The sequence below is a fragment of the Erithacus rubecula genome (assembly GCF_903797595.1).
Source record: "Erithacus rubecula genome assembly, chromosome: 2".
Lineage (NCBI taxonomy): Eukaryota > Metazoa > Chordata > Aves > Passeriformes > Muscicapidae > Erithacus > Erithacus rubecula.
The window spans coordinates 27,587,895-27,609,281 of NC_136685.1; the positions used below are offsets into that span (position 1 = coordinate 27,587,895).

At 36.7% G+C, this 21,387-nt stretch overlaps 1 protein-coding gene across 2 annotated transcripts in view; it reads right to left on the bottom strand.

The window, feature by feature from the left end:
* LMBRD1 (LMBR1 domain containing 1) overlaps positions 1 to 21,387 on the bottom strand; it is a 62,720-nt gene that overhangs the window by 12,378 nt on the left and 28,955 nt on the right. For both annotated transcript variants that reach the window (XM_079332262.1, XM_079332261.1), the window contains exons 8-13: positions 12,415 to 12,540; positions 9,935 to 10,087; positions 5,568 to 5,632; positions 4,729 to 4,831; positions 3,542 to 3,646; positions 2,165 to 2,314 (exon numbers count right to left, since the gene is read on the bottom strand). In XM_079332262.1, the coding sequence (XP_079188388.1) occupies positions 2,165 to 2,314; positions 3,542 to 3,646; positions 4,729 to 4,831; positions 5,568 to 5,632; positions 9,935 to 10,087; positions 12,415 to 12,540 (702 nt within the window). The remainder of the gene's footprint in view (positions 1 to 2,164; positions 2,315 to 3,541; positions 3,647 to 4,728; positions 4,832 to 5,567; positions 5,633 to 9,934; positions 10,088 to 12,414; positions 12,541 to 21,387) is intronic.

Consider the following 21,387-nt stretch of genomic DNA (forward strand, 5'->3'; position numbering starts at 1 on the left):
AGAAATTACAGCTCTACTCAACCATTCCAGCTAATCCTTCTTGCAGTGCTGACCAGGATTATATTGTAATAGCTGCAAGAATTACAAGAGCCTTCCTACTGCTGTGCTCTATTCTTTTGACCTTTTTTCCCCTCAGAAATTATGTATTTATCTTCAGATACTTCTTGTGATAAACAGCTAACACACAAGTTTGTGAAGTCTCAATCCATCTGCCTCCCTTAATATACACACATTTTATTTTATTGATAAAGCAAAACAAACTGCTAGCTACAGCCTTTATTACTTGTTTTTCTCTCCAAATCTTCCATGCTATCCACAAACTTTATCACAAAAGACTCCCTACTCAGGTCACTGCAAAGCTTAAAGACTAATTCACTAGGACCCTTAATGCAATTGTTCTCCTACTCTTACACCCACATTGGTTCTGCATTGTAATTGGAGCCATACAATCATTCTACAACATAAAAAAACCTAAACTGTCTTTTGCAGGGACATGAGCTCATAACTAATTCAGATACAGCTATATGATGCTCTAGGCCACATAAACAGTAAGCAACCATGCCAGAAGTTCTATGTAAATGCACCTTAATTTTCACCTAAGTTTCATGATGCTACTACCCTAATTCTGACAAGCTGAGCCATTTTATACACACCTAGGCATGTTTATTTTATGTTAGTTATATTTAGCATAAAATCTAACAAAATGCATTGCACTTCCTATATACCAAATATTCAAATCCCATACAGTGATTCTATTACTGTGCTTGGATTGATATCAGGATGACCAATTGCCCATTACCAGATAATCCAAATGTAAAGACAGCAGTAAAGTAGCATTTACTGAGACCTCCACTTCCTGCAGTGACAATCCTACCACACCAAGTTGAGCAATCCTTCTCCAGCCTATTTAACAGTACTCCAATTTCAATTTCTCCTTCTAATCCTTTTGCCCAAGTATTCTGTATCCACTGTTTAAACTAAGAGTATTTATAGTAATAAGTTATAAAATTTACTAAATAGTTGCAACCAAAGGAAGTCAGCAAGTGTTTCATTTGTAAAGCAGGTGTGCTCTCCTCCCACAGGAACATCCTCCTAGAGAATGAGGGATATTCTAGTTGCTCAAAGCAGCATCCAATCACCTCAATCTCATTTAAATCCTCTCTTTTGACCACTCTAGCTCAACTCTTTTGTCATTGTGAAACTTAAGCATCAAAAAGCACACCAAAGGATCTTGACTTCACTGTGCCTGAATAAGCAATCTGGTTAACTGTCCACACCTGCAAGACCAGATCTAATTAAGTCTACCCCTGTAAGATATCAGGCCTTAATAAACAGCTGTCCATGAAACCTCTCAAGATGTTTCTGATATGTAACTTTGAACTTCCCCATAAACATGCAGGCTGCCACTCAAACTAACATGCAATATAATAATTTAATTCTTTAGGTAGAGAAGATGAAATACTCGAAAAATCCAAAACATTGAAATATGCAAAAAAACCCAAACAAAAAAAAAACAAAAACCAAAAAAAACCAAAAACAAAACAAAACAAAAAAACAAAACAAAAATAAACCCAAAAAACCCCCCAAAACAAATAAACAAAAAACCACCAAAACCAGAGATTAAATTTTTACTGTTGAATTCTGTAGAAGAATTTACAGTGGAAGAACTGCATGGAGTTTTGTGAAGTTGGACAGTCCAAAGTGCCTGGAATGTGACAAATCTGGACACACTTAGCTCCACTCAGTTTATTGTTTTTCTACTGTACCAAGTTATCTTTGTCATTCTTCATAAATACGCACATAAACAAATGAAACTGTGGAACAATATTGATTTCATTCTGTACACAGCCTTACACATTCAAAAAAATCCTCCTAGCAGTCACTCAGCAACCAGAACAATATCTAGTGGAAGCTAATAACTGTCATATCAGAAGTACTAAAACAAACCTCAGTTTCACAAAGTCTTGAGATGACCCAGAAATTAAGTTGTGTAATATATAGTACAGTCAGTTTCTGGCTTGTGTATTATCAAGAGACCAACTAGTATTTAAAAGACTGCCTACCAAAGTCTCTTCAAAAACTGAAAATGTGTCAGACTTTCAAAATTTCTCTAAAACGTACGTTTGAATGCAGAAAACAAAATTTAAACAAAAATGCATCTCACCTGTACCAGGTATTTCTGGCTTCCATACATAACATATTGTGGTGCAAGACTGTAAATCATGTAGCTTGTATGAAGAACTATCAACAGAAGTATCATACAGAGAAATAAGAGTGCTTGAGGTCGAGTTTTTCCTCGTCTGATTTTATAAAGCTAAAATCAGAAAAACAAATATTAACACAATGAAGTATCTTTTTTTTCTGAACGCATTCAAAAAACCTCTTTTGCTCAAATAAGTTTTAATTCTACTGCCAGAAGTGGAAGGTTGCTAAAATTATCTTCTGGCAACTTAATTCCAGTGGTTCAAAGCAGGCTTTCAGGGGTATTTACCTAAATTTCAAAGCACAGCTATTTAACCAAATTAAGTTCTATTTGCATTAATGGCCCAAAACATTTATACCCTGGCATTTAGTAGCAAGATTTAAATTCCCTGTCACCTATAACAAACTGTGCACTGGTTTATCCAAGAATACTGTGTCCTTTGGTCAAAGTGAGGTGTCATCTATCACTATACCTGTAAGCAGATCTAGAAACAGAGGCTGGATCTATGAGAGCATTCCCAGAGTCTGTAAAATGGCACACCATATGGTGGCATCTTGTCCATTTAACACTGCCAGGAACAACATAATCCCTGCTTGCTGCCCTGTAGACACCACTCAACTAATTCCCAAGGGTTCAACCTGAGTATCATGTTAGGGTAAAGAAGCTGGCAGCTGATGGGGAAATGACAGCACCAAAACCAACAGCTAATCTCAATTCATTGCAAAGACTGATGGCCACTGTTCACAATTTTGGAGTGTCACCACATAAAAAGGTGACAATTTTAAAGGGAAAGTAGGCACATTAGCAAGGAAATATTTAACCACGTACTAGAGGCATGAATGCCATGCCATGGGATATAAAGCTGCTTGTATACAGTAATGTTTTATTTGCAGAATATTTAGATAGTTCTATCACAATTACACTGTTTTCTCTCTTATGAAGCTAAACATGCTTGTCATGCAGATGGTAATTCAAGAACCTCTGACTGCATGTCACAAAGGTGACCAAAACTTCAAATATACCAATCATATGGCTTTACTTAGAGAAGTCAGAAGCCAAAGGGACACTGATTAAACACTTGAAGTCAGGCTAACTCTGCCAAGTCATCAAAATTGATGTTTTAGTTTGAGCAACAAAGTCTCATAGCTTGGCAAAATGAAACACCTTCCAAAAGCAGTGCAAATTGTACAACAGGCTTTTAACGTTCATTAGGCATAAATACAATGCTATTGGCAACATCCCATATTTATGAAGCAATACAAAAATACTAATATATTCAAGAGCACATATTTGTTAAATATCTCAGTATTTGAAACTAAACTCTTAAGTTATATTTACCCTTGTCCAGAAGAACCATATTCCCATATTTCGAATCCCTGCCATTGAAGTGAAGATAAAGTACATAACAATGGTTGTGATAAGAATATAATCAAGTGGAAAAACCTAAAACAAGAACACAAGCAGTTAAAAAGACAAGGAAAAAAAGCTCTTCTCCCACTCTAAGCAAGCAGCTTCTATTTCTATAGCTTATATCTGAGGTAGTCAGAGTCCTATTCAAAAATTGTACATGGCTGACTCCAAATATAGCTAACATAGCTTGCTGCTAATAGAACTTAGACAATTTGTTTGGGAAAGCACTAAACATCTTTATTAATTTGCCTTAATTTTGAAGTGCTATACATTTTTAAAGAAATAAATAATTATTTTAAATATGCCCACAGAAGGACAAGTCCACAGTGGCAACTACTTTAGGATTACATATTTGTGACTATTTTTCAAATTGTATTTGCACACAAAACATGATTTTTATATTTACATTAATAAAAGGTTGAGATAATATTGCTGCTGAACACTATTTCTCAGTGAACTACAAGCTTAGATGTTCAATAGTTTTAAAAGCCATGGGGAAGCAGTGCATTGTGCTGACCCATTATACAAAGAACATAGGAATAACTCAGCTGGGCAGGAATAAAACACTAGCTTAATATTAAAGCTTTTTTTTTTCCTCAGTTTGCTCATGACAAATTCAAATTTGTATGTCTACTTGTTGCCTTCCAACTGTACTAAAGCTAACTGATATATGTTTTTACATTGGGTTTGCTTCCAAGACTAATGCCTTACTATAACATATCCAGTGTAGCCTATTTTTCAATGTGCAATATACTAAAAAGTGAAAAATTGCATTTACTTCACTAAAAAGGTCTAAGCTATCCAGTACACCAACTAGAATATATGCAGAACATGGGATAAAATTGCTTTTATTCCATAGTAAATACAACTGCTGTCATTCGCTGTTGCCACTGTATTTTCATCACATCAAAATCAGTTTCAAGCACCACCTTCCTTCCCCAAACTAGATTCCAATCACCTAAGTTTTCCATATCAGTAGCTAATAACTAAAATTTAATAAGGAATTTGCCTTGCTTTTACTGAACATACATTTAGACAATTAATTAATTGGGGAGAAGTTTAAAAGAAAAGAGAAGAGCATCATTACATATGTATATCACCACTTCTTTACTTACTCTTTGAAGAACTGGTAACAGCATATTCAATGGATTGGTCAGATTAGTTCCTAGAATTATAAATCCTGAGTCGAAGCCAGCCGAATGCAGAGCTTTGTCCAAACTGCAGTAATTACAAAGAGTGTTTTAAGTACTGTGATTCTCCCAGAGCTTTATCTTCATGTTTAATTTAAAAGGGCAGCCCAGAAGAAAATAAAACTAACTGAACTAATCCCAGAGATAACAGCAGTCTAGCATCTATATAGACACATGCTTTGCTTTACCACACCCACTGCACTTCACTTGTTCTGTGAAAGATATATTGATCTCTGCATCTCCTCAGCATTTTTGCTTTTCCCTAGTTTGGGTCAAAGTTTACTTTCCCATTCTGAAAGATCAAAAACGCCAACATTTGAGACCTCAGGTTAGTGTGAATTCACATTGAAATCTATGAGATTTGCAGCTGGCTATGTTGCTTTTGACACCATGAAACCATTCCAATGTAATGCACATCAAAACAGATTAAATATGTCATCTACTGCAAGATTTTAAGCACCTGTTACCCAGCCAAAGATTCATTCAAGCAAGCAGAATACTTCTATAATCTGAATTAAACTTCTTGAACATATATGCTTAAATTCTCTGCTGAATGAGAACTGTTTTCCACCTGAAACATGTTCTTTCAAGTTTTTTTGGTACATTTTGCTCCATTTCAATATATAGTATAATAAGAAGTGCAACTCTGTTACCAGAAATATAACATTGAAAAGAAGGGGGCTGAGACAAACCACCCAAACTTTTATATTAGAGCAGAAGCCAGGTAGTTTAAGTGGTCAAGGAAAATGCTGAAATGTACTTACTTTGACAAGAACAGAGAGACAGTGAAGAGTAATGCCACAATGATGAAGAATACACCCCACACAATCTACAAGCAAAAATATGAAACAATTAAACTCTGTTGGCAGTTGATGCAACAAGTGAACACTTGCCTTGGTTTCAACAACAAACTAATGATCTTGGAGCACTTCTGAGCTCAAATACACTTGAAACTAACTTTTTGGCAAATACTTGAGAGAAGTGCTCACAAAATTTTTAACCTTTTAAACAGTTTGTCAATTACATCACATGCTCTAGTGTAATACACAAATCTATCCCAATGTCAAAAGTGACAGTGAGAGATGACACATTACATTTAATGAACATACCATTTAGCAGAATTCACAACCTGTATTCTCAATATTATGTGGAAAACCTTAACTATGTACATGCATTTAGGTTTAATTAAAGAACTTGGAGACTGGTACCTTGAACACCCCACCTGTGTGCTCACCTTCCAACAGGAGGCAACCTATGCACAACTTACAAACAGCATCTCACCCTACCTGAGTAAAGCTTCCTCCTGTAGCACTATTCTGAAACACAGTGACCACATCACTTGGGAGTGATGAAAAACTCAACCAAGTCCAAATGCCATGTCTTCATTGTAACACTAAGTGTTTTTATTATGGCCTACCAAATGGAGCACTGGAGCCAAGAACTGATTCTCCAAGCTGTCTCAACCAGAAACCTCCCTACAGATTTTGTGGGTTATTAGCTAGTTATTCTCCTTCCTTCTGACAGGTTTTCTCCTTCACCATCTTTTTCCTGGGGAGTTTAGGCGACAATACACAGAAGAGCCCAGACAGGAAACCTATCCAGTTAGAGTTCCAACAGTTTCACTATATTTTCCTGAAAACCCTAGTCATGGAATACAATCAGACAAGTGCACCGAACTTCCCAAAACAGCTTGCCAAATTTTCAGATTGCTAGACCAGAGACCTAGACAGAGTTATTTCAAAATTCTATATGCAGGAACACAATGCATGGTCTTCCACATGAATGTGGGAGTTGCACAGTTTTCAAAACTTGGCACACAACCATCATGAAAAGGTTAAGAACCTTATTACAGCTGCTCATTAAGAAACTCAGATATAATACTACTACTGTTTATTACATTCTGAAGATAAACTTCCATCTGCATACTCTAGCCCAATATTAGAACACCACTTACAAAACAACTCAAATTATGTAGGTCTTGCTAGATATAGGTTTAGAGATCAATACCAAGGTAAATACTAAGTTTTGCATTTCCACATAATTAAATGTGCTAAGACTTTATGTCTCCACAGCAAACTCCTAAGTAGGTATTAGCTGTATGAGAAATAGATATTCAAAATCAATTGAGGCCACGAGTCTGAATCTCATTAATTCTTCACTATCTTCAGCCAGCTGTGGCCACTAGACAGGTATTTGTATCTCCTCTGGAATATGCCTGCCTTCTGAAGTGACATTTAACATTGAGACATGTCAGGGTTAGGGGTTTGCCTCCTATCCCAGTTACTAGATCAGTCAAGCTAACCTATTTCATCTGAAGTGTTACTAAGATAACTGTGGAATTTCAGACTTAATTTACTCTGAGCAGAAATGATCCACAAACAGTTGGTATTTGTTCAAAAAGCCTCAAAAATAACTTCCAAAAATTGTTAATATTCACCCTGTAGACAGGGGTCTAGCTCAGCAAAAGAGGTATTGCTCCAGAGCATGGAGCAGACATTTCTATCCCAGCCTGTTAAGAGGCCTGGAACAGATAACCACACTTAGCCCATAGAGAATCTCACATCAGAATAATATGATATTTTCTAAAGGAGGCTGCAGCCTTCAGAGATCCCACATGTGCTTCTGACAGGAACTACAGTTCATGGAGTCCACTCACACTGGAACAGAAACAAAGTGTGAAGAGGAAGTAACAGCAGTGTAGAGGTGTTATGGATGGTTGATAACTCCCTATTCCTTTCTATTCCACTCCAGAGTCAGGGCAAAAGGAGTTGAGCCTTGGAAAGAAAGAATGAGGATCTCTGTTCATGCAGCTCTCAAAACAGAGCATTTGATTTTCTTATATTACCTTAGGCATCTCCAGTTTGTTCCAAACAACTGTGAAGTACACCATGAAAATACAGATGCAATACTGCCAATTTATTATTGTTGAGAAGACGTCCATGTTTCATATCCTATAGTTTTGTTCACATATTGAATGTTTATGTATGTTTACTCTGGAGTTTGCTTTTCCTAAAAGATTTAAAACTCACAGTATACACATTTCTCTTGTTGCTGAGAATATCAAATGGAAACCATAAAGAAACCACAAAAAAGAAGCCTATGTTACATTTCATAGAAATAAATTTGACTAATTCAACATTACTCAACAACCCCATGTTGGTCAACAGTCAATTCCCTGGGATCTTAAGATATGCAGCTTTTGACTGAATTGAAAAACTAACAGCTTCATCTTTGATTTAGCTTTGAGTAAAAAAAAAAAAAAAAAAAAATCAAATGAGGATATCCACTTCAAGAAAAAAAGTTTTGCCTTTGTTTAACAACAAATCACAGGTTAATAGATACTTAGCAGTAATAAAACAATTACAACAAGAACACTTGAGGACACTATACAAAGACAATATGGTAAGTTTGAATGTAGACAATAAGCTAACACTGTAAGAGACCAAAAGACCTTGAAAAGCAATTCCTGAACACATTCTGTTCTGTTAGTCTCAATAAGAGCCTGCAACTCCCAAAAATTAACTATCCCAAATACAAAGCAGAAAAAGGATTCTCTATCTAGTACTTGCTTCACAAGAAATGGAATTTTTCTTGAAGTCTGAGAAGCAGACATATTTGAACAGTAATATCCAAATAAAAGGCACTGAAGGTGAAAATGTTGTAAAACAGTAAGCAAAGCTGCAAGATACTTTCTGCACTTCTACATTGAATAGAAGCACTACATGTGGATATTGAACAGATTTTCACCTTTTCTTAAAGCCCAATTGACCAACTGACAAGTTATATATCTGCAGAGACTTCCCAAATGCTCTTCAAGCAAGAGCAAAACAGTTCTGCAAGAGTTAACATGCAATTAAGTAATAGACATTACCACTTCACAGGACAGCACTAGTCAAAGCAAACAAGTTGTCTGACATGCTTCATAGCACAACCATAGTCTAAGAAAAGTCTGTCAGGAAAAATTATCCACCTGCAACTCTGCTTTAGTCTGTGATTCATGAGTCAACTCACAGTGACTGTCACACTTACTGAGAGAATACAAAGCTTTCAAACCACAAAAAAAAAAAAAAAAAGAAAAAGGAAGACACTGAAATACCATCCAGATTGTAGGTAATAAGCTGTGAGTAACTAATGCACAGCCAGAGAAGAGAAGTTGTAAAGTCCCAGAGACAAAATATATGGCCAACATATTTCTCAAATTTGAGCTTTATGTGAAAAGTTACAAAAACTTAATACTAATACAAAAATTGTATTATGTATTTTTTAGACCAAAAGGAAACCTCCAAACTATTAACATGAATAGTTAGGGGTATTTGTCCTTTCAATGAAAGGGCTCAGTCTATATTCGTAATGTATCATAGCAAGACAACACCACTAAAAATTGCACACTGAAAGCTTTTGTTCAGCTGCAATTTCAGCCCATCACCTTCAGCACTAAGCATTAACAGCAGTGACAGAAAAAATTGTTTACAACCCACCTGCCTCATCCCAGCTTTCCCAAAAGCAGCCTACAGTTGAAAATAATGCTGAATTTTCTTTCTATATCTACCTGGGCAAGAAATACTTTATATGGCAATACTGTTGATAGAAGTACTAGTTTTCAAAACCAGGTATCTACTGAAAATCAAAGTCCTAAGATCAAAGCTTTGCCCCAGTAACTATCTCCTTTGCATTGGTTAAGTATCATGACATTAAGTTCTATTCAGCTAGCTTACTATTTATCAAGTAATTCTTTGGCAAGATGCTTGCTCCAAATGCATATATTATCAAAATGTCTCTAATTTCTGCTAGATACACGTAATTCAGATTAACCTAAGCTAACTGACAGCTATAGAATTCTTCCTTGCAATTTTCATACACTGGATAAAAAAGCAAATATTCAGATTTTCTACGGTAGAAGCATTAAAGCAGATCAGCTACAATTTGTTCATTTTTAATCTTAGAGTTGAGGCAAAGTAAAAGGTTTTCCAACAGCTCAGAATTCACTATAGGACTATCACTGTGTAGTACTGGAGTAAATAAGAAAAGCAGTTGATATTCAGAGTGGTAATTAACTTGACCTGTAATTTATGTGGGAAAAAGGAAGTTGGAAGTTATTTCAATTTAAGTATCAAAAAGTGGTAAGTTTTACCTTTAGAGGTCGAATAGCTTCACAAGCTTTTGTCCACCAGCTTTTCTCAATAGACTCCAGATGCCTCTCTCTCCTTCGAAGTGTCCTCAATCTCTCTTCTAGCTGGTGTAAAGTCCGTCTATCCCTTGATGACAGAGGACGACCATCTCTGCACTGGTTACAAAGAGTGCAAAAGATCAAGAGTCATCAAATCAAGAAAACTGACTTGATAGATACTTAAATTATTTACAACAACTCTAATGGATTTGTAGTATATAATTCATGCATGTATAATTCCTATGAATATCAAGAGGATGAAGCACGGAAGTCACAAGCTGTAACAAAGGAATTCCTATTACGTAGCAGAAACCACTTTTCTCAATGAACATGTCCAAAAATTTTAACAAGGTGGATAAACTCTATGGCTAAAAATGGTTTAAAAGCACAGCCATGATCTGAATAGCATGATCTAACCTGAAAGAAGTCCATATTTTGTGTGGAGGATTGAACATGGTGATTTTCAGGTCACTTCCCACTAAATTTCATGAATAAGCCTATGTATCCAGCTCAGCATTTATTTTCTTTCCAACATTCCCCTAGATACTCAGCTATGAGTAAGCCATGTTTCTTGAGCAAGAAATATGGTTCAGATAAGAGGTAGCATCACCCAAAGAATTAGTTGAGTGTACTAGATTGTTTGTTTGATTATTATGTTTAAGAATCTATTTTAATTTTGAGCCTCTACAGCAGAGTCCAGTGGTTCCTGCTCAGTATTTAAAGTGAGTAGCACATCCATACAGCTCAGTCATTTGCTATAAGCCAAAGCAACAAAACGAGCATTAGGTAGCTGAACCAAAATTGTTTCTAACATTGATGCTAGTGTATTCCAAAGTCATACTTGGATAAAGATTCTTTTACAGTAGGAAATACAGTAAAATTATATTTTAAAGTTTTGAAATTCCTTAATTTTCTCTTGTTTTAAAGGATCCTTCCAGCAAACAATATAACACTTCATAACAGTGAAGCCAAAAAAAAGTTAAATAAATTTGTTAACAAGACTAAGACCACAATATAGGCATACATAACAGTTAAATTGGAGATTACAATGTACTTTTAATAGGAACACTTGTACTATACCCTATATAGCACCTCTGACTTAAAAAGGACTTTCTGACAACAGCTCAAGCTCCCAATCTGCAAATTCAAGCTTCAATTATTTAAGACTAATAAAATAAACCTACCAAATGTACTAATAATATAAGAACACACTACATATCTCAGTAGCATACCTTCATACTTCTAGTTTTAACTGTTTAGTACACTCAGTAACACTTCTTCACAACTGAATGCACATATAACTGAAGAACTATAATTTCCCATTAGAGAATGGGGAAGAATCCTGACAATAATCCATTCACCAGCTGCATCAAATTATCACAATCCAACAAGATCTTCTGTAATAAGTAACAATCCATTTGTCACAAATTTCTCATTTTTTCTCATCTTGATTTCAGTAAGGGATGACTTTGGTGCTGTAATACTTTGTGCAAAACTAAAACATGATAATTTAAACAGACTACTTTTTCAGTTTCTTTATTCAACAAAATATCTAGAACACTGAAGGTGCCCACACCATGTAGAGGTAAGCCAAGTATCAAGGGAAGACTGTTGGAACTGCTTCAACATCTCTGAGGTCTACTATCACAGAGTGCACAACAGCACAGATGGACTGTCAGGATGCAAGCAAGGCACCTCAATGCCACTTCTCTCAATCAAGACTCTGAAAACACTGGTCAAGCCATTACCTGAAAATGGGTTGAAAAAAAGAGGTGGGAGAGTTCCCTTATCATCTTGTATGTAAAGATATCTTACCCTCCTTTGGCTTGCACTCAAGAGATTGTTAAAAGTGTCTTAGTATTATGAGGCACAGCATCCCCATCAGCTGCAAAACCATCATGGGTTTACAAATGGTGTTCACATTCTAGGGATATTTAGGACTCAGAACAGCTCTCCATATATATGTTTTCCACAAAGAAATTATTTATAACAGCAAGGTTCATTAACTGGGAAGCAAGAATATCTGGAGCTGTTATTTATTCATAAAGATGATTAATATTTTGATGAATGTAAATCATGACAGCTCTATGTGGCATGTATCCAGTGTTAACTACACTGCATTGAATAAATCCACAAACTGGATGCCATTTCTCATAGCAGACTGAGGTTAATATCTACAAAGCATCTCTTCCATCCCAGCAGGCCTAGAGAAGTTTGAGCTCTGTTAACACTTATTAGCTAGACACAAGTAACTACTGCAGGACAAAGAATTTAATCACTGCTACACAAGTGACCACATGTGTTTCAAAGTAACTCAAATAACTGCAAGCTATTAATTTCTGGCTTGCTCTTCTTTCTGGAACAAAGACTCTTCAGCAGGACCGTGCACTAGTAAGCAAGGGAAACAAAAATCATTAACAAAGTGAGAACAGTGAAGATCATACCTTTGATTTAATCCTCAATAAATGTTGTTCCACTTCTTCAATATCTTCAGTGTTCTCTAAACGCTCATAAGATGCGCTGGTAGTTCCCTTAATCAAGTTGAGAGGCAGAGCTGACATGCCATAAGCCTTCAATAAAAAGGAAACATATATACTTAATTTTTCTGCCATATATTTTCATTTGATAAGGCTGCATTACATTGTAGCAATGAGGTATCACTACTGGGTGTTTTTTTCACCCTATCTGTATATTCTTACTAAAGTAACCAATTCCTTTCCCCTTTTGAGCAATGCATGAACATACTATGCAAATTCCAGCAGTACTTTAATGTGTCTCTTGACCAGACACATATTAAGACTTCATATAAGCACAGCAAATTGATGATGTATCAAACTAACCCTTGGTATTTTTTAATCTTATAGCTTCCAGAAACCTTAATTTTCCCACTTTAGATCAAAATCAACATTTTACGCAACACAGAAATTTCTAGATATTGAACATTAGCAGATTCAGAAGCAAAGTACACACAATTTATTTGCAGTCAGTAGTTTTTAAGTTGCTTTTAAAACAAAATTTGGTTGAAAGTACCTAATTTACTAAAACCAAAATTCTGCAGCAAAAAGGCAGCAAAAGTTATGTGAACAACTGAATTTACATTCCAAGACTGCCTAGATACCCGTTCACATTCATAAATTTTGTTGGAATTTATTCCTCATTATAAACTCTATGTCATTCAAAGTGTTTTGCCAGCTTCTACATCAACTCTACACACAGATTTTTCTAATGCAAGGTCCAAAAGCTTTCCACTAACATAAAAAGAAACATAGCTGAGGCAAGGTAAACAACAAGAAAATGGCACTACTTTCTCTGTTACTCTATGATTCTCACAGATCAAGGCCAAGATCAGAAGCTTCTCCAGAAAATTTAGCCCATTGGCCATAAGCCTGCAGTTTGTTTATTGTGGATCATATGTTGTTTTTTGGTGCAGAGCTCAGCAGGAAGGTTCTTTTCTCCCTCAGCAATAAACACACAATTTTACTCAAGTCTTTGATGTCTGAGCACTTGCTACCTTCAGAGATTTGTTTAGGTTGAAAAAAGACCTCAAAGATTATCCAGCTCAACCAGTAACCTAACACTGCAAAGTCCACCAGTAAACCATGTCCCTAAGGGCAATGTCTACAAATCTTTTAAGTATTTCCACAAGTTTGAAGAGCAGTTTTCTAGATAGCTACAGAAATATCACTCCCTCCTTCAAGCACAGCTTTACATTTCCTAGTGAGAATATAATTAACACAAAGCTAGTGTGCTAAAAATGTCACCATACATGCTGTCATATCATGACTTTTCTGTACACAAGAGACAATTCAACCTGCTTAGACACCTACTTTGACATACTAAAGTCTCATGCATGTAACCTATAGCAAGGCACTATTTATTTTTTGATGGTATTTTTGAATATGGCATAACTTAGCCTGGACTTGACAACTGTAACAATGTATGTCAGCTCTCCCTTTAGACTATCTCCTTTGAGACTACTGAGCTGCTTTGCCATCTACATGAGGCTGCAGACATTGTCTCTCTGAACTTCAGGAAAGCCTTCAACACCACATCCTACAACATTCTCTTGGAAAAGCCAGCAAACTGTGGCATGGACAGGAGCACTCTTTGCTGGGTTAAAAACTAGATGGATGGCCAGGCCCAGAGAGTGGTGGCAAACAGTGTTGCACCCAGTTGGCAGCCAATCACCTGTGGTGTTCCCCAGGGATTTGTGTTGTCCCCAGTCCTGTTTAATGCCTTTATTGATGATCTGCATGAGGGGATTGAGTCTACCATTAGCAAATTTGTAGATGACACCAAGTTGAGGGGGAGTGTTGATCTGCTGAAGGGCAGGAGGGCTCTGCAGAAAGACCTGGACAGGCTGGATCAACAGCCAAATCCAAGGGTATGAGGTTTTACAACATCAAGTTCCAGGTCCTGCACTTTGGCCACAACAAAGCCCTGCAGTGCTACAGGCTGGGGACAGTGGCTGGACAGCAGCCAGGCAGAAAGGGCCCTGGGGGTACTGATGGGCAGCCAGCTGGGCATGAGCAGCGTGTGCCAGGGGGCCAAGAAGGCCAATGGCCCCTGGCCCGTGTCAGGAATGGTGTGGCCAGCAGGAGCAGGGCAGGGATTGTCCCTCTGCTCAGCACTGCTGAGGCCACACCTTGAGAGCTGTGTCCAGTTCTGGGCCCCCAGTCTAGGAGGGATGTTGAGGTGCTGGAGCAAGTCTGGGGAAGGGCAACAAGGCTGGTGAAGGGTCTGGAGCACAAGTCCTGTGAGGAGCATCTGAGGGAGCTGGGGTTGTTCAGCCTGGAGAAAAGGAGGCTCAGGGGGACTTTATCCCTCTCTACAGCTCCCTGAAAGAAAGCTGCAGCCAGGTGGAGATTGGTCTCTCTTCCCAGGCCACCAGTGACAGGACAAGAGGACATCATCTTAAACTGCCACAGGGAAGGTTTAGGTTGGACATAAGGAAGAAATTCTTCAGAGAAGAGGTGATGAGGCCTTGGAATGGGCAGCCCAGGGAAGTGGCAGAGGGACCATTCCTGGAGGTGTTTAAGGAAAGACTGGATGTGGCACTTGGTGCTATGGTCTAGTTGACACATTAACGTTAGGGCATAGGCTGGACTTGATCTTGATGGACCTTTCCAACCTAGCTGTGTGATTCTGTAAAAAGAACTACCCCACAATTCTCTTCTCTAGGCCAAACAAAAAATTCCTTTAGCTTTTATTTATGGGTTGCTCTCTACAACTTGGTAATCTTGTCCACAAGCCTTCACTAGAGTCTCTATTTTTTACCTGTTTCATAAATTAGGGGACCAAAACCAGGACAGAATTTCCAGGTATGGCTTTGGAAGGGACAAGTACAAAATGCCTGCACTCTTGTCAGGCAGGCCCTGGACACTTTCTGCTGCAAAGCACACTGCTGGATCATGCTCAGCTTGCTGCCCACCAGGATTTCCAGGTCATTTCCAGCAGAACCATCTCCCAGCTGATCAGACCCAAGCACTGTTGCTTGGAATTAAGCCATTGCAAGAAACTACCTGAATATCTTCTAAATCTGATGTCATTCTTGTTGGCCCAATCTTCCCATCTTTCAATGCCTGTATGGTGGCTCTTTTTTCTGTTTTATCTACTTCTCCCAGTTTGATATGTTTTCCAAACTATATGATTACTCAACCCCATTACCCACATCATTTATGAGGATTAAATAGTATTGGGCCCATCCTGACCTGAAAGACCTTACTCAGGTTAGCTAGTAGCATAAATATAAAATTTAAGGATTTAAGGGACATAATTGTAAATTGCAGCCTGCTTCCTCATTTATCTGAGGTTCATCTCTGGAAACCAAAAAACATCTAGCCAGTGCCAGTATGCAGAAGTACATAAGAGATTACCATGACAATGTGCCCAAGCAATTTTACAAACCTGAGTTTAGAAGTAATTAGATTTCAACATCTGAGTTTTCCCCCTGTTTATCAAACAGCTAACAACACATCAATTAAGAGATCAAGTACTCACTCTATGAAATAGTTAAGAAATTAAATCCAGAGCTTTAAAGCTTAGTCTAAGTTTCTACAAAGAAAAATACAACTCTCAGTGACATATAGTTTTGCTGGTTTTGAAAATGTGAACTACATACTTGAACATCAAGTTTGCTCTAGTGAAAAAGGCTGCCTAAGGTCCTTCCCTGAATACAGAAGATGCTAATAGTAAGATGATTATGCAAGTAAGGCTCACATCAGTGTGGGAAAAGGACACCTTAGTCCTTCAAGATAACAATATATAGAATGAAGGACAGAAAGATGAGTCATCTCATGTGATGTGTCACAGGTCTGAACAGAAGCTGTATTAGCTCATTTTCAGGGCTGCATTTCCCTTCAGGCTGATGAAGTTCAAGGCTGTCCTGGACAAAGTTTTAATCCCCTGGGTTAGTAGAAGAGTTAAATTATTCAAGGGCTACTATTTTAGGTACCTGCAACTTATCAAGCAAACAATGTATTGAGGATAGCAAAGGAAAACAAAGACAAACTACAGCCAAGAGAGGGCTTAGTCTTGAAATAAACTGTGGGCTCAAAGTCTGGAATATGAATCAAAACATATCAAAAGAGCCTTTAAAGCAGTTAACATAGTTTATGTACATTAATTTATATAAAACAATTAATTAATTCTTGACATACCACCGAAACAACTGATTACAGGACTTATTTTTAGACAATTTTTTGTATAGAAGTGTTAGGTCAAATAAGAGACACTGTACCAAAGAGTAAAACCAGACATCTAAACATAATAGTCAATTACAGTATATAAGCAGTTTCATAACATAGGTTCTTCAAAATGAACTGAATCTGGTACTAAACACTAATGTTCAGGCTGGTATCTGATAACACATGTTGCAAGGACAGGTCCCTGAGGCCTCAGGCTCTATCTCTGCTCTTAGTTGGATGCTGGATCAGCTTCACTGAAATCACATTTTTGAATAGGAAAAAACCAACTCATTTTCGAAACATCTCCCCTCGAATCACCACAAGTGCTCAACACACGAGATCACCACTATCATGTAGCTTAAGGGTTGGAAAGCCACATCCTAAGAGCTCACTACCTATTACCTCCAAGTTAGATGCATCATCCATGAGCAGCTGTCTTGATCTCATTTGAGTTTCTGTCCATGGGCATCTCTAGATGGATGAAGTTTGTACTTACAGATTTTTTGAAGTATAAGGCTTTCTACTCTAAAGGATAAGGGGTAAAACACAGAACAACATACTGCAGCAGAAAACCCAGCTTCCCAACCCTATTAGTACAATCTCAACAAAGCTTTTAGACTCCCATCTTATTTGTCAGTAATTTGAAAATACATCCATCTAAAGCAGGAGCCTTTAATTCCCATGAATGCAATAAACAGATCAATCCACACCTTCATGCAGTGTCAGCTGGCACTGAAAAGCAGTGAGAAGCATGCTCTACCTGTTCTCTGAGCATACCACTGAACCCAAATAAACTCCATGCTCCAGACAGAGCACTAAATACCTTAAGAGAAATTACATGAGCATTGCGTCCAACTTACTTCATCTCCACTTACTCCCAGGTCCCTTCCCTTCTCATCCTGCAGCAGATTGAGTCACTCATGTCACACACAGTAAAGATTTAGAAGGAAAAGTTGCTGCTCTGATTCTTAGTCTCTTGCAGACTCAGTAACACTTGAGACCTGCCAAACTGACATAACCCATGGCCAGATAAGGGAAGCCTTTCTTATTAGTTGCCTGCTATGCTAATAATAGTCACTTAAACAGAAGGGAGAACAGAAGTAAAGTTGCAACAAGTTGTAAAATCATGTTTTACTGAAATTGTTGCATCAAGCAACTACATCTAGAAAGGTTTTCCACTGGAAACCATAATCTCTTATGTAAGATTTCTAAATTGCACAAACTATGAAAGAGTTCACCTAAAGGGAGTATTAAGGTGGGAACACCTAATCATCAACCACATCAGCCAAAAGCACATAGATCAGTTAAGAGCAAGACAGTAAATCATATGAAAAACAATATAGCAAATTACTTAAAAATAGAGTGAAATTACTTAAAGCTGAACACCTACTGCAAAAAGCCTGAAGGCATCAGGCATTATAATTTAACTGCAAGTTGATTATGCTTCATTTTCTAATCTGCTATGTTCAGCTACTATGATACGGTCAAATGATTAACCTGTGGCCCAAACAGGATAACCTCTCCTTGCTAGAGATCAAACAGAACAAGCAATTTTTTTCTCATTAGCTGGTGCACAACCAGAAATAAAAATGAAGATAGCTTAACTTTTTCTGATATTTTTAAGATATTAAAGAAATAAGCTTATGGTTTCAATAAATTATCAAGAAGTAGCATATCAGAATGACTTCCTACTCCATTTATTATTAGGGGTCTACATATCATGTAAGTGGGCTTTAAAGTGGTAATCACTGAAAAAGATGTGTATCTAGTCTTGTGCAAGAAGTGTAGAAATAAATATTGACAAGCATTTCTTGCACAGCAGTGCCCTCTAGTGAAATCACAAAGCCAAATTAAGAAGAAAATTCTTTTAACCACTATATAAAAGACATCAGAAATGCTCTCAGCTTTAAAGATACAAATATTCAAATTCCTATTTTCTTACAACAGCTTATTTCAATACTTCACCTCAAAGTGTGACCATGAATGACAAAATGCTCAGTTCTACCAACCAGACTGACAAAAATGCATCTATTCAAGTTAGAAACAGCTAAACTATTTTAATATACGTGGGATTTAAGAAACAGTCAAGTATAAGCTAACTTTCTTCAATGCAAATGTCCCAGTTAAAAAAACCTCTCCATATAAAAAAATTTTTTGGTATAGAAGATGCTTTTACAAACTAGTAGCCTAATTAGCTTTTTATTTGAATTATGCTAACCATGAGGGAAGTCACAGGATACCTTTTACCCTTCATGACAGTTGACAGAATTCAGTTGCTTATATTGAACAGTTTCATATGGATACAAGGCATTTTACCAGCATTGCTTCTGACTGAGCACATTGGTCAGTCCAATTAAATAGCCTCAAGGGAGGTACCCTTCCAGGTGTCACACCAACACAAGCAACACTGAGTTTGTATAACAGGAACTGGGACTCTACCTTGATTGAAACTGTACCTTCTCTGTGCAGCTGAACTGCACAGTTCTCCTGGAAAATAATCTGAATTTACAAGGAATCAATCTGCTTTCTTCTAAAGTCATGTCTCCATCTCTGACTACCTACTCATGCTACCATTCAAAAATAATTTGAATTCAAGAATCTTATTTCCAGAACATCATCAAGCATAGCAAATAGTGACAGCAGTTCATGTATCTTCTCTTAAATTATGAGGGGTAAAGGAAAAAGCCTACTAAATGCACCTGAAGATGGCAAACTCACTCATGAACAGCTCACCATATGCTTCCTCTAAAAATCTCATGGCATACAGCTTCAAAAATCATTCAATATGTTATCTGGAAAAAATTCAGTTTTTCATGGGAAGTTTTAGCATCCAATCTTCAGTTGCTATGAGAGCACAAAACTTTTTGAATAACATTGTTATAACAAAATCTCAAAGCATGGAACAGATTGAGAAAACAGAACAGGTAGCTCACTATGGCAATTCTTGCATGATCTGCAGTACACAACATGAATCTTGCACTGACCACTTGTTTTTCCATTTCTATAATCTAAATCCCTACAGTATCCTGCTATACATCCACCTTCATTGCTCAATGTTTTCTCTCTACCATACAGACTCATTATTTGTCAATGTTTAAGTGGACAAAATAGCTGTGAAAGAGTTAACTCTTATTGTAACTCAGTTACAATATTGACCATAATTATTTTGCTTAGCTTCTATACTGCTCCATCAGGCTTAGAAAAGCATTAAGAACCAAAAGATTAAAATTTTAGAATTGGAAAGTAGATTAAAGTACAAAACTATCATTCATCCACCAGTTTAATATCTATACTTGTAGGAATCAGGCTTTTAAAATAACCAAACTAGTTTGTTATTTTGGTTATTTACTACTTCACAGAGGTGACGATAATGAAGGAATTACATTTCTATTTCAGAATTGGCATTGAAACAATTAAATAGCAATAATGATGAATGCTGCTAATATCTAAATTTCTCAATAGCTGTTTGAGGTCTACTTAAAAGAATATCAGTAGTGAATGAGTGCTTTTAAGGGTAGACAGATTCTAAAAGGTTTTAAGCTCTTTGGTTGTTAACACCAGCTGCAGAAAAGTAAATCATAATCTGGACAAAAATTAGGTGTGAAAAGGTCATCACACTTGTGATGAGACAAGCTAAGCTTTCTAACATTTCCTCTTTCAGGACAAAGAAAAAATGAGCATTTTATAGTGGCATAAGAAATCAAATAATGCTTATTAAATGTTTGGAAAAATTACAAAGCTAATTATAATCATCCTTCAAGGACATGCTAAATGAGATGCACAAGATCACTCAAAAATTAATCTGCCTATCATTGTATGAGTACTCATTATTCTGTCTTGAATTCAAATAGCAATCTGGAGCTGACAACAACTATTGTTCTAATACCTAAGGCCACATAAAACCATTTCAATGCAAAACACATTAATGAAAGAATAGATGCAAACTACATAATCTGCAAAACTGTTTCAAACTCTCCTCGAGCCAAAACCAGCATAGCACTGCAGGCCTAATTTATCATTTTCTTGTTACTATTCCATATTTATAGACACAGAAAGCTGTCAGTATAAATCATCAAGGTCATGGATTTGGAGAGTCCCCCTGAAGATCACATGTTCACATGTTTTACAAAACAATTTTAAGCATCAAGCATTGTACTTCAGTACTATATACCAGGTAATGCCAAAAGAGTAGACTTGGTGATAAAGCATAAAAACAGAAAAGCAACGACCAGTTAAGGATTATGTTGAGAATTGAGACATATCAAGACATAGGTCTAAATAATATTGTTCATTTAAACACTGCACATACTTGAGAAAATAAAATCTATGTTTATGCTCTTGCCAGTAATATTAATGCATCAAGTGAACATTTGTAGATTTCATCTACATTATTCATATACATTATTTTATTATTTCCCTTTAAGAGTTAAAAATTCAGCATATACATCTTTCCTAGTTGCATTTTTCTTGCCCTTTCCTGTTCTTCCAAACTGTCAATTAAAATGAAGATTATTCTTCAGTGTAATCAGGAGGGAAATGCAAAATGAAATTGTAGTATTATATTCTAAAAAAACATGCTAAAAAATATCAGCTCAAAGTCAGTCAAAAGAAACTTAACTGCAGCTTTTATACTTTTACATCCATTTACAGAAGGAAGCAATTTTGCCTTTTATCCAACCAAGTTGCAAAGTTATGAAATCATGGAAAAACAAATTTGTAGATTAAGAATAG